The 15061-nt window shown below is 38.4% G+C and overlaps 2 protein-coding genes across 2 annotated transcripts; both read left to right on the forward strand.

Moving 5' to 3' along the window:
• The first annotated feature begins 4230 nt into the window (after positions 1-4230).
• On the forward strand, positions 4231-4674 carry LOC116027568. The gene has a single exon (XM_031269270.1). The coding sequence runs from the start codon at positions 4231-4233 to the stop codon at positions 4672-4674; it is 444 nt and encodes a 147-aa protein (XP_031125130.1).
• Positions 4675-6901: 2227 nt separating this feature from the next.
• LOC116027569 lies at positions 6902-10842 on the forward strand. The gene is made up of 3 exons (XM_031269271.1): positions 6902-8003; positions 8093-9886; positions 9986-10842. The coding sequence occupies exons 1-3, from the start codon at positions 6902-6904 to the stop codon at positions 10840-10842; spliced, it is 3753 nt and encodes a 1250-aa protein (XP_031125131.1).
• The last annotated feature ends 4219 nt before the right edge of the window (positions 10843-15061 follow it).

The following is a 15061-nucleotide window of genomic DNA, read 5'->3' on the forward strand; positions in this document are numbered from 1 at the left end:
TAGGTGTGTGGTTGAGTTGGTATTCTAAAAAATAATAATGGGTTCTGCTTGGCTTTTGGGACCAAAAATAATGGCAAATTTTCTCAGAAAAGTGTCGGTCTTTCTCATATATGGTGATTTAGGGGGTGTTTGGTAGGATGGAACTCCAACCATGAAATTGCAATTTCTAGTTTAGGTTCTTTTGAAATTGTAATTTTAAAATTTGAAGAAAAACATTTTTGTTGTTTTGTTCATGAGAGTATTTTTTATTGAATTTAAATTCTTCAAATTTGAGGGAAAATTTTATTCATCGAATCAATATTATTCTAAGAAACCAAAACCAAATTAATATTTTCAATAATTTCTTTCATCTGAAATTTAAATTCTATTTTTGGAAGAAAAAAAAAAAACTGATGAACTAGACGGGATATAAATGTAATTATCTTTTTTCCTTTTGTAAAGCAAATGGAACCGCAGACAATACAAAGATCTTCTCTAGGCTCAATAATTCACTCTTATTCTCTAAATGGAAAATTGTGTATCAATAATTTGATTTCCCGATTCATAGATACATCCAAAATTTTGCCTAATTATTGGAGACCAATACATTTATTACCGCTCTATTTGGAGGTACGCTCAGAACGAAACTCGTCTTGTAATTGTAGCTGATAAAGAACCATAAAGAGGTAATCAACCTAAGTTGTCAATTGCGCTACGTTATCTTAATAAGTAATATCATATATTTTGTCAAAGTTATATAAAAATACAAATTATATATATAGCATCAATTATACAATATTGTAAAATTTTTTGAACTTTCAAAATTAAATAATGTTTAAATTTGATTCAAATAAGGCGTTTAAAATTTGTGTAAAATATTGTATTGGGGAGCAAGCCAGTTAAGGTATTCTCAGTCAATTAAAAAATGTTTAAATTTGATTCAATTATTGTTGAGTTGAGTTTAAACTCAAGTAATTTGTGTAACGACTTGAATCGAATTGAATTTGAATATTTTAATACTCTGCCTGGAGTATTATAAATTTAGTTAATATATTTATATATTATTCCGTATAAAATGCAATAATTTATATGTAACATTGAGTTTTGTCATAATATTTTGTTTTAAAATGATTATTAATTATTATTTAAAATTTTGTGGCATAGAAAATAAAACTATTTGAGTATATATGAGTTACTATTAAATCTAAATAGAAAAGTAGTCAAACTTCGTTCTCACCTAGAGGAGAAATCTGATATAGACACCAATTAAATTATATATATATTTCCCAAAAAGTCATCGTGCGATTGGAACATGATTCTCATACATGAAAATCACGAGTTTAATTCTGGTCAATACTCTTTTGATTAAACTCATTGCAATATCTTTTTAGTGCGATTTACTTCTTCTGTGTGATTTGTATGCTATTATGCAAGAGCGAATTTGTCCAGTGCATACTTCTAAGTGATTGTGAGCTTCTTTCGTCATCCAAAAAAAAGTCATATATTTAATTTCATAAAGTTTGAGTAGATGTTTTGTTGGAAGTATTTTGATTAAGGCAGTCTAATCACTCAAAAAGATGAATGATTTATGAAGGCTAGCTTATCCTAGTGATGTTAAGTGTTAACTAATGAACAATTATATAAATCCATCCAGATTTATACTATTACGGGAATGAACCTGGTCTTACGTAGTACCAAACAAAGATGACGCGAAGGATAAAATAAAATGATGTTATGCATAAAAATGATGTTATATATATATATATATTATTGGTAAAAATTAAACTCGTGACGTTTTTATATGAAAAATATATTTTATTCAGTTGGCTACTCATTTTATAATCATGTAAAACATTTTGCAATATATTTAAGAATTAAGACCACCATTTTACTATAGGGAATATAATATAGGCGCGTATAAAACGGCATAGATATTCAAAGTAGTTAGTTTAATTTCATGCTCTATGTTCATATATGCGTTGTTAGCTGTCAACGTTGAAAATTGCCCAATAATGCAATACGTCACATAAGTTTATTAGTTAAATATTAGTAAAATACTATAAGCGTTATGTTACATTTATTTTCAAAATTCATGTTCTAATATTTATCTTCTAATATGACGTTAGACATTTGATTTTGATGATATATAATATTTAACTTCAAAGAAATTAAAATAGTAGGTCACTACCTTTCATCTATGTATAAATATTTGCTCTCAACTGGCCCGCATAGTTGATCACAGGAGTGAAGTTTGGGACAATGACTAGGGATTGAGTTTACATCCTCAACTCGTCGATAACAACTACCTTCTAGACAGATTCCCACGAAGTTTAACCTATGAATTGACTCAAGACACTTTGATCGAGCCCCTTGAGGCTAGATTGTACTATTTAAGACACACGCTCCCACTCTCCAAACTCGCAATGGCATTATCATTAATGAGTCATTCTTTGACTTTTTTTTTTAGTACTACTGACTCTGTTACAATATATAGTAGTATATGTTCATAACTACTTTCTCAACATACTGAAGCACAAATAACAAAGAGTCAATACCGCCCCACTAAAGTTCAAACTCACAACCTCTTATTTAGGAGAGTCACTATGTGTCACTACATTTTTATAACATCACAAAAAGATGAGTTCCTCACTAATTAATTATTAATTATTTGGTGAACTTTTTTTTCAACCCATATCCATGCTTTGTTGATACGAAAGCATATAATGGGCAACCCTGAAACGGAGGGCAAGGGATTACAAAAAAGAGGGATAATAATTGGGAGCCAAATTATACCATTTGGGACCCTCACCTTTGCACCTATACAACTTTAGTCTCTCCTACCAACCCCCACCTAGAATATAGTACGATGATGGTAAATTCTAAAATGGTCTATCAAGAATTATTTCTTAAATAAACAAGGTTTTAAATTTAAAAATTTTAAATAAAATACCAATTATATATGAAGAAAGTTTTTTCAAATATATCCTCATATATAGTAGTTAAACATGGAAAAGAAATTAATGTATATTGGTCAAACTTTCTCTCAACTCAGATTTTGTGAGCATGATTCAAGTTGAATTCAGATTAGTCTCACAATAATGAGAATGACAAATGTCATAATAATAATAACAACAACATAGCTTTTTTATTTTGAGGAAAAAAATACTTTTGAGTTTCTCAAGTAGTAGTAATATGTAATAGATAAAATCCGGATTATATGATATTATAAATGTTATCGTTAATTTTTTTTAAAGTAACTATATCAGTCTCTATATATGTTTTGATAGTCGTTAGTTTCGTCTTAAGTTTTGCATATTTTAGTTCTCCATATCATTCTCACTTTTAATTTTAACAAGAAATATTCGAATAAATGCATAATTAGAACTAAAACTAACAAGTACCTTGACATAAGAATCAAAATAATCAACTTAACAGCTTAAGACAATCCTTTGTGATAATCCTTTGGTGTGTACCCCGGAGCCGAATTATTTGAATAATCCTCTTGTTAAGTCTCTGTTTCTGAGTGGTACAACTTCTTGGGATGTGGATTTATTGAAAGATATCTTTTGCCCACGAGATTGCTCTCTTATTTTGAGTATTCCTACTCTTTCCATGCTTGGGCAGGATTCTTTATTTTGGACAGGAGAGGAACATGGAGGGTATTCGGTTAGGAGTGCTTATCGTTTAGTGAGAGGGTTGTGTGTGGATGATGGGAGTTATGGTTGGACTGGAGTATGGCGTTTGTTGCTGCCACCAAAGTTGAAATGTTTTTTTTTGGACTTTATGTACTATGAAGCTCCCTACTAAAGATGTTTTAATTATTAAACAGGTGCAATGTGATTTGTTATGTCCTTTATGCGGCTCTGAGGCAGAAACTGCTATTCACCTATTCGCGAATTGTAGATTTGCGCACGAGTGTTGGAGGATTATTGATAAGGATTGGGAGTTGGGGTTTGTGGACTCGATTCAAGGTTGGGTGGATGAGATGTGGGGGGTGTTGTCGAGGGAGATGTGCGAGAAGGTGGTGGTTGTTTGCTGGGCTATTTGGGAAAACCGGAACGATAAGGTTTGGAACAACACGTATAAAGATCCTGCTTCCTTGCTTCGCTATGCTTTCTGTTTTGTGGAAAATTGGAAAGCGGTCTATAGTGCAAATGTGTTTGGGGCGTCGTGTTACTCAACAACCTGAGCATGGAATGTGGCATCCTCCCCCCCCCCCCTCGGTTTGTGAAGATCAATGTTGACGTTGCTATGGATTTCGCGAATAGCAGAATGGGTTTTGGATGGGTGGTCCGGGATGATGCCGGGGTCATTCACGGAGTGGTTATGCGAACTGTTGAAGGCCTTTTTTCTGTTCGTGAGGCGGAAGCTATGGGAGCAAGGGAAGCTCTCAGTTGGATAAAAGGCAGGGGTTGGCAGCATGTGATTGTTGAGACTGATGCACAGGTTGTTGCAAATGCGGTTCAGACCGGGGGCAATTATACTCCCTTCGGTGGTTTAATTGATGAGATCTGTGAGCTTTTGCATCAGTTTGAGTCGGCTTCTCTTGTTTTTATTAGTCGAAAATTTAATATGCCAGCACATGTTATAGCTAAGCGATCGCTGTCTATGGTAGGCGTTGAGTTTTGTGAGCTTTTTGATTCTATTCCCCGGTGTTTGGCCGGTCTTGTTTGTTTGAACTCTGTTTTGGCTTAATGAAGTTTCTTGTTTAAAAAAAAAACAGCTTAAGACAATTGATAAGCTTAAGATTTAACATCTTCTTCCGAATAGGTGTCTAATACCTAGGAATTAAAAGCAACTTTTTCCCTTTTTTGTATTAATTATAATTATATACTAGCATAATCAATTATCATTAAAACAATGGGTTACCACTTACTTTACCATAATTTATCCTGGCATCTGAGTCATATGAACGGACACGAAAACGCTCTCGACTCCCAACGGTCCTCTGAGGACTCCGATCTGCTTGAACGAAGCACGTGGAAACGGAAGGTTTCTGAGGATGACTCCGGTACTACAGCGGTGGTGCCGGATGAGATTACGCCCCCGGAGCAACTATCGCCTGCGGAAGTTGTAGCAGAGACGCCAACGACTGAGCATACAGGTACGACCATGCAGATCGAGAATGATGGCGTGGTTCAACGCGGTGCCACTGTAGATCTCGGTGCTGAGATGACGCCACCGGCGCCGATTGCGGACGCTCTACCTAGATCTTATCTGGACTCGGTAGTGGGAAGTAGTGCGGGTGCTGCTCCGTTCTTGCTGGCATCTCTCTCCGACGATGATGATGTGGACGATCAGATGGGGGATGATGACCCGGGGCTAGAGGAATCTGATCCAACTTGTCCTCGGATCCGATTCACTGCGAAAGAAAAAGATCAAATCAGGGCACCATGGAGGCAATCTTTGATTATCAAAGTGATGGGTCGACGTGTTGGCTATGCATACCTTTTGCGACGTTTGAACTCGATGTGGCACCCGAAAGGACGTATGGAATTAATAGCGCTGGAAAACGACTACTTCTTAGTCCGTTTCGGGATGGTGGAGGGTTTGGAATTCGCTAAGTTTGAAGGCCCTTGGATGATCCTTGATCACTACCTAATTGTTAAGGATTGGGTGCCTAATTTCGATCCGTTTGAGGACACGACTGAGAAGGTCTTGGTGTGGGTTCGGTTTCCCAACATTCCCGTTGAGTATTATAATCTCCTTTGTTTAAGGAGAATCGGTAATAAACTTGGGCACACTGTTCGCGTGGATCACACCACTAGTTTGGTTTCGAGGGGAAAATTTGCAAGGGTTTGCGTTGAAATTGACATAACAAAGTTGCTTCTTTCGACGTTTACTTTGGAAGAAAAGGTTTGGAAGGTGGCATACGAGGGCATTCATCTGGTGTGTTTCTCCTGTGGCCTTTATGGACATCGACAAGATTCGTGCCCTCACAATGCGGTTGATCATACGGCGGTTGAATCGGAGAGCAGTCAAGCGGTGGCTGATCAAGCCACGTCTACACCTCGCAATGCGACCCCTGTCGTGAATACTACAGTTAGCACGAATGCTGCGCAGAGACCGAAACCGTATGGCTCCTGGATGCTTGTAACGCGGAAAGAGCGGCGCCAGTCAGTGCAAGTTTCGGGGCCTGCCAATCGTATCCCCGGCGGTGGGGCTGGCAACGAACGTGGAGCTTCTGGTTCCCGTTATGCGCCTTTGGAGACTGATGACGGTTCAGGCACCGTCCCTAAAAATGCGACCCAAGCCCAGCCGAGGCGACGAGCAGACAAACAGCCTGTTGTGAGCGGTTCGGAGGCTGTGCGCCATCAAGCAACGTCCAGAAGGGCCAATGTGATTGTGAATGAACGCCAGATTGCTAATGATAGGGCAGAGGGCCGAACGGGGAATCAATTAGCGAAGGAGCAGGCGACTAGGCGTCATATGGCCAGCGGCTCTAGGTCTAGACGTGCGGCGGAAGAGGATGAACATGTGGTTGTCCGAGGCGAGAACGGGGGTCAGGTCGTTAATTCAACCAGGGTAGTCAATGGAGAATCTCCAGAGAAGACTCCGGTTGCATCGACAGAAACCTCACCGGAGCACCATGCTGACCCTCCAGATGCTTTGGATGTGGAAGGCGATGTTGTTATGGAGATAGAGGATCCGACTGGAGACAATCAGATGGAGGGTGGCGCTGCCACCACCTCTATTTGAGTCTCTGTTTCGTCTTTTTGGTCTTTGTTTTTTGTTTGTTTTCTGTCTCCTTTTCCTCTTGTTGTTTGTTTTTATGAACTGCATAGTTTGGAACTGTTAAGGCGCGGGGGGGCGAGCTTTCCACCGTGTCCTGAACCATCTCATTCACACCCACAAACCAACCTTTTTGAGCCTTGTCGAGCCCAAAATATCGGGTGCCCGAGCAGATTTAATCTGCAGGAAAATGGGTTTCTCCGATTGGGTTCGGGTCGAGGCGGTGGGTTTCAGTGGAGGCATTTGGACGTTTTGGAATAAATCTTCGCATGTCTCGGTCATTGCTACTCACCCTCAATTCATTCTTTTGCAGGTTAAGAGCGACCAACAAAATCCTTGGTTTTATGCGGTGGTCTACGGCAGCCCGACTCATCATTTACGTCGCCGGTTGTGGGCTGAGTTAACCATTACTAAGCACAACCTCTATGGGCCTCTTTTGATTGCTGGCGATTTTAATTCAGTGATCACTCGGGAGGACATTGATAACTATACCACCTTCTCGTCTCAACGTAGTTCAGATTTCGCTGAGTGGATCCAATCGGAAGGCCTCGTCGACATGGGCTACAATGGTCCAAAATTTACCTGGGTTAAATCCTTTTCGAGTGGTGTTACTAAAAGCGCCCGTTTAGATAGAGCTTTCTGTAACGTTGAATGGCGCCAACGCTTTCCGGAGGCAGTAGTTTCTCATCTCCCTCGAGTCGCGTCGGATCATGCACCGATTTTGATACAAGTGGCGGCGCGTACTCCTACTGTCAGGCCTTTTCCTTTCAGATTCCAAGCAGCCTGGTTCACGAATAACGGGTTATATGACATTGTTAACACCACCTGGGATACAAGTATTGATTTTTGTACTAACGTAGCCCGTATGGGGTTTACCCTTGCAGGTTGGAACAAAAGTGTTTTTGGGAACATACATCACAAGAAAAAAGCGGTTTTGGCTCGCTTGTCTGGTGTTCAACGCCGTTTGACCTCTTCTCCCCATGTCGTTCTATTTAAGTTAGAACGAAAGCTTATGGAAGAATACAAAGATATTCTGTATCAAGAGGAGCTTTTGTGGTTCCAGCGGTCCTGGGAGGAATGGATAGCTTCAGGCGATAGAAACACGGCCTACTACCATGTTGCAACCACCATTCGAAGGGCACGTAACACAGTTACTACCTTAAGGGGCGATGATGGCTGTTGGATTACGGATTCGGCGGCCCTAAAATCATATGTGAGGGCTTTCTACGAAGACCTTTTCTCCAGTGAATCCCGGTCTCTTCCTCACGCAGCTTTAGGAGGAGCTTTCCCCTGTTTACCATAGGCTGATTGGATCTCTTTTAATAGAGAGGTAACGAAGGATGAGGTCCAAGCTGCTCTCATGGTTATGGCACCGTTCAAGGCCCCAGGCCCAGATGGCTTCCATGCAGCCTTTTATCAAAGATTGTGGGTGACAGTCTTTACCAGTTGGTTCAACAAGCTTTTACCAATGGTACTTTTCCGAGGGAAATCAACGACACACTGTTAGTTCTCATTCCGAAGATACAGTCTCCAGAAACGATTAAACAATTCCGACTGATTAGCTTGTGCAACGTAAGCTATAAGCTTATTACCAAAACCATCACAAACAAGTTGAAGTGCATTCTTCCGACGTTGGTAGGGCCTTTCCAAAGCTCGTTTGTACCGGGGCGACAAATCTCCGATAATGTTATCATCTTTCAAGAGGTTATGCATTCTATGCGTACTAAACGGGGTCAATGTGGCCACATGGCTATTAAACTAGACTTTGAAAAAACCTATGATCGACTTTCTTGGTCTTTCATTGAGTCGACCTTACAGGAAGCCGACTTTGACCAGAATTGGATTACCTTGATCATGTACTGCATCCGAACACCTAGTATGTCGATTAACTGGAATGGAGAACGGCTCCAGCACTTCAGGCCAGAAAGAGGGATTCGTCAAGGTGACGCTATGTCACCGGCTATCTTTGTCCTCTGCCTTGAGAAATTAAGCCAAATGATTTCCCTGAAAGTGGACTTCGGGGAATGGAAAGGGCTTAGGTTGGTACCTTCTTGCCCTACGTTATCTCACTTGTGTTTCGCGAATGACACGGTCCTTTTCACGGAAGCTTCTTTGGAGCAAGTCGATATTGTTAAAGATTGTCTGTTGCAGTTTTGTGACGCGTCTGGCCAAAGAATTAATTTTGCTAAGTCACAGGTGTTTTTTTCAAAGAATGTTCCACCTGTTCTAGCTTCTGCCATTTCCAATCAGTTGCAAATCGAACAGACTAATGATCTAGGGAAATACCTCGGGGTGAAGTCGATTCATGGTCGAGTGACTTGCCACCACTTTACTGAGTTATTGGACCGTATAAACGGTAGATTGGAGGGCTGGAAAACTAAAACCCTCTCTGTGGCTGGTCGAGTCACACTTGCAAAAGCGGTCCTTAATGCCATCCCTACGTACACCATGCAGACGTCCGTGCTGCCCGCGAGAGTCTGTTTGGAAATCGAGAAACGCACTAGGAGGTTTATCTGGGGGCACACTAGCCCCGATTCTCAATCCAAAATGAACCTTGTTAGATGGGAAGTGGTCACAACGCCTATCCATGCAGGGGGTTTGGGCTTGTACAGACTACAGACTCTAAATCAAGCTTATATGGCAAAGCTGCGGTATCGCCTTCATACTGAACATGATCGTTTCTGGGCAAGGACGATTTTGAGCAAATATGCCAACCCTCGGTGGAGCCAGTCATCAAAGAATATTTCGAATGTGTGGAGGGGGATCATGTCGGCACAGCACATCACGGAAAGGGGACTGGTACAGCAGGTTCGAAATGGTAAATCTACAAAGTTCTGGATGGACAAATGGTTCAAGCCATTTCCTTTGCATTCTCACCTCACGACGTCGCTGAGTCTACCGGAGTTATATGCCACCGTTAATGACTATTGGGAGGAAGGTCGAGGGTGGAAATGGGAAAGGCTTACAGGGCTCATTCCGGATGATATTCTTGAATCACTCGCTGGGTTTGTTCTTTCGGGAGATGATACTGTGGATGACGAAGTTGGCTGGGGTTTGGACAAATCGGGCTTCTTCTCTTTATCATCTGCGTATGAAGTAGCTACCCATTCAACACCACAATCTGGAATGACTATATGGACGAAGATTTGGGGCCTTCAAGTTCCCCACCGGATTTGTTTTTTTGTTTGGCTTTTGATGCATGAGAAAATTTTAACTAATGTCGAGAGAGGGAGACGTCACCTGACCTCTAACATTTACTGTATTTCTTGTGCAGGGCATCATGAGGATTGCAACCACTTGTTCCGACAATGTAAGGAGATACGAGGGATATGGGAGGCCGATCTTGGCACGCAAGCGGTTCGAGGACTCCAGCATCTTGATTGGGCAGACTGGCTGAAGGTGCAGATTAATGGTGATCGATACATGGGTATTCCCATCACTTGGCCGGAGCGATTCGCGATTCGTTTGTGGTGGATATGGAAATGGCGGAGTGCTAAGGTGTTTAAGCAGAAAAGTTTCCTGCTGTCTCATAAGCTTGCATGGCTGAAAAGGCAGGAAGAGGTGATCAACAGTAGTTTTTCCAGACGTGCAGCTCGGGTGACGCCGAATTCGATTTGTGTCGCGAGATCGGACAGTTGGACAACACCTACCGGAGGGTGGTTTAAGCTCAATGTGGATGGTAGTGTTATTAACGCCACTGGTGCGGCGGGCTGCGGCTGTGTTTTGCGGGATGATACAGGTCGATGGGTCGAAGGTTTCACTTACCATATCGGCCGATGTTCGGTTGCGGAAGCCGAAGCTTGGGGAGTGCTTCAAGGTCTACGAATGGCGGCACATAAAGGAATCTCCAACCTAATTGTGGAAAGTGATTCGAAGGTGACAATCAATCAGCTGAGGGGTACTCATCAAAGTTTGGGTCAGCACAACAATATTATCGGCCGTTGTATCTCTGTAGCGCAAACGTTTGGCGCCATTCGTTTCACCCACGTGTTGAGGGACCAAAACTGCCTAGCAGATGCTATGGCCAAGAAGGCTCTCTCGACTAATAGTGGTGTGGTCACTTGGTCTGAAACTCCTAATGAGTTAGCTTCTTTAGTCCTCCATGATCGCTTGACTGGGGGTGTGCACTAAGCTGCTTTGTTTTTCTCTGGGTTCTCCCCTCCGTTCTCTTGATAAAAAAAAAAAAAATAAATAAAAAAATTAAAACAATGGGCTAAAGTTGACAGACAATTCTTAACTAACCTAAAAGTAATTAATGTGACATAAAGTTAAAGTACATATTAAAACACACATATCTTAACTAATCCAATTAAATAATGGAGTAAATGTGAAATAGGCCATTGAATTACACATAAAATTACATTTAGAACATCTAATTAAAAAAAATTACAATTGAGTCTTTAAACAATCCAAAATCATGCAATTAAACTGAAAGTAACATTGTATATTGACGTGGCCATTGATCTTTTAAAATAATTAATTTATTAATCTTTAAAAACTAATTTTTAAATTTATTTTAATAATTATAAATAACTTTAAAAAAAACCCACTGCACAACGGCCCGAATACACCAATGCATCATTCCTCATATCTTGACTGTCCAATCTCACATCTCAACGGTGTGTGAGGTTCACATCACATGTTCATACATGAAACGGGCCCTATATATATATATATATATATATATATATATATATATATATATATATATATATATATGCTTTTTAGTACTTTACTCTTCTTTTTTTCCAAATATTGCAGAGTGTGTCATCCCATGCATCAATGATTGCATCTGCACTCACGTTTTTCTCCAACTTCCCCATAGTGTGATCGAGTCTATGATCATTACATGTTTGGTCATCATAGTTTCTTGTCTTTTATGAGCCACAATTAGCCTTGTGAACATTATTGACTCATGCTTCTTGAGTTATGATTCACAAATCCAGTTTCAACCAATCTTTTAATTCCTTGCATTTTCAAGAATATAATGAATGATGATAGAACTCATATATAGCATAAAGGTTGCAATTTCAATTAACATTAGCAAATATTGAAGTTTACTCTTGCAAAAGATTATAATCTTGATAGATTTAGCCTTGGCAGGGCCGTTCCAATAAAAATTGGGGCCCTGTGCCATATCTTAATTTAGACCCCTTTTTCGAGTAATTTTTATATATAAATAATAGTTGTTCAAAAAGTTATATCAAAATATAAATATTGTATAAAAAATACATTTAGAATTTTATTTAAAAAGTGACATGAATTGTTCACGTTTAGACGCAAAATCATCAATCAAACTTTTGATATCAACTTCTTCCAAAAGCTCATTTTTAATGAAGATTAAAGCTAATCTATTGAGTCTTTCTTGCAACATACTTGATCGTAAGTAATATTTTAAGAATTTCAACTTTGAAAAACTCCTTTCTGCAGAGGCAATAGTAATCGGGATTGTCAATAATATTCGGTATGCAGTAGTAGCATTTGGAAAACAACTCATCTGTTTCAAAAAGAATTGAAGAATTAGTTGAGTTGCGGTTTGCGATTTACAAAATTACCGAACTGTGAATTAGGAATTGTTGAATTGTTGAATTTCGTTATGGTATTGCCGTATTTTATAGGGTTATGAATTAAGAATTTGCTAATTGTCTAATTGAGATGTGGGATTATATTTATGAAATATAATTGCGGAACGGAATTTGCAATCTTTTTGGATTAGGATATATGTATGTATATATATATATATATATAGAGAGAGAGAGAGAGAGAGAGAGAGTTTTTAAAGCAATTGTCAATTGGGCTCAATTTCATCTTGTCACAAATTGGTCCAATCTACATATATTTAGCCTAAATTTTTGTAAACTATATATACATATAAATATATTTTTTTTAAATATGGGGCCCCCAAAAATTGGGGGCCCTGTGCGGCCGCACATGTTAGACATGCTCAGATACGGCCCTGAGCCTTGGTACAATGATAAAAGCAAATTAACATTATTGTTTTTAATGAATATTATATATGGTGTAATGATTTTTGTATAGTAGAGTTGCAGTTTTTTTTTTCCTATTCAAAAGGGTGGTATCGAATTGCATGATCAAATAATTGTTACGATCACTGATCATATTTAATTTATTCATAATGAGGTTTATATTTTTATTTATTACAATAAATATGAAAAAGAGCAACTTTTTTGTCTATATATTTATACAAAATTAATAGTGATTCTAGTTCCTTAATTGTTGATGTTTACATTATTGACCCTCAAATTTATTATAATGTAGTTGTTTTGGGTCTTTTCACTGAAATGATTTTTGTTCCCTAACATGTTAACGGAGACTTTAATAGTTTACAATTGTAAATTATAATTCCATCCCTTATTGACTAACATACATCATACATGCAATGTAAATGTAACAGGCTTTAACAGAATATGTCAAGAATGCAATAACATTTTCAATAATGAGCGTATTTCATCGTTTGACAAATTATTTTATTTACAAGAATTCTATTACCAAAAATGAACATTTCCCTTACAAGGGAAATAATTATTCCGAGGAAAGCCTAGTATTAAACTATTCTTGGCATAATCCTACTCTCATGTAAAAATTATATATGGTGGCTCTACATCACAATGAAGTAAAGAGAGAATCTCATAAAAGGATCAAACATTTGCTAAGTTACATGTCCAATAATGAATATCAATAATAAGTATTAAACCTAAACCTTAATGTACATAAACACTAAACTTCTGGTACATTATATATCGATCTATTTTCATTCACCCGTAGATTTATAATATTACTTTTATATATAATAAGGATTCTTTAACTTGCACCAATACCCATTCAGCCACCCTTCTGACACAAAAAGCATCCAATTTTATTATAATATATGAACCACCTAATACAATTACTCTATCTTCACATACCATTCAGAATAAGTTAATCTCGTCAGCTAAGGTCACAAGACGTGCTTTACCCAATACACACTTTCCTGTAGCAGTCATGCCTCACGAACTTTCCCGTAAATCAAAGAATCGTCGATCAGAATAAGTTAATCTCGCATTCTCGCGTCCCATTCAAATTCAATACTTATATAAATTATATGGTTAACAAAACTCAAACCCACAGACAAAACCAAGAAGCCTCTACCTAGTGAACAACAACTAACCAAAAACAGCAAAACAAAACAAAACATGAACCGACGTGTGACGATGTGTAACGATGCGTCCTCAGGAGGACCACAGAGAGGGTGGCAGAGACTCGTGCATGGGCTATTTCTACTACTTGTTGTCCTTTTCTCTGTTTACATTTCAGGTAAATTAAAAGTAAGAAAATGCATGCATGCATGCAATATAATCCTTCCAAAAAGTGGCAGTAGAGTTGCAGGACGTGTGGTGCTTATGAGAAAGTGAGAAACGGTCTCTTTTGTTGGTTACTTTGCCAATGGAAACATGCATCACAAGAGGTTATTGGTAGTGGTTGTTCACGTGTCTGATCTGTTCTGTTCTCTCCCATTGGGACATCATCTGTATCAAAATGGAAAACATTCTTACGTTTGTTGTTTTTGTAAAAATTAATGTTTGTTTTGATTATGGATTCTTGGTTTTTGGGTGGGTTGGGTCGGGTATCCAATTCCGGCCCACTCAGGGTGGGCTAAGAACAACTTAACTTGTGTGCCTGTGTGGTTCTCAAAACCCAACTAGATTTAGGGGCGAGTTGATGGGGTTACTGGCCAGTTGAATGGTTTTGGATAACTATACATGACCCTGCTGAATTTTTATTTATTTTTTTTAATATTGCTGCTGGAACAATAATTATACAATGGACCCGTACGTCACGATTTACATATTGAATTGTGAACGTTCAGTATATAAATTGTGAACATTCAGTATATAAATTATGTATTTTGGATTCGGATCTACAGAATAATTTGCTGAATGCAAAACATAATAGATATCCACAGGCTGAATAGGAAATATTGTATATAATTGATGGACTAAATTTATTTAAATTGTCAAACATGATTATAAGTGCAATTTTCTTATATTTAAATATTAATGTAATACGAACTCTCTATTCATGCACAGTTGAATATAATGAATGGTGATTTACTTATCCAAACTCACTATGACATAGTAGCCTTTTGGATCACATTATCCTATTCTTCTCCAAAGTTCATTACTATATTAGAGAGTATTTCAATCATTGGAAACTTATCAATAAATTAAGTTTGAATCGAAGAAATAACCTTATCTAGAAGTAAAAACATTAATAAACAGTCAATTATATATAGTAACTTATCTTTTGTCGGTTAGGATTACAAGGCAAACTTTACCTAATTTGTATTTAC

This window comes from Ipomoea triloba, chromosome 8, assembly GCF_003576645.1.
Source record: "Ipomoea triloba cultivar NCNSP0323 chromosome 8, ASM357664v1".
In the NCBI taxonomy this organism is placed as follows: Eukaryota; Viridiplantae; Streptophyta; class Magnoliopsida; order Solanales; family Convolvulaceae; genus Ipomoea; species Ipomoea triloba.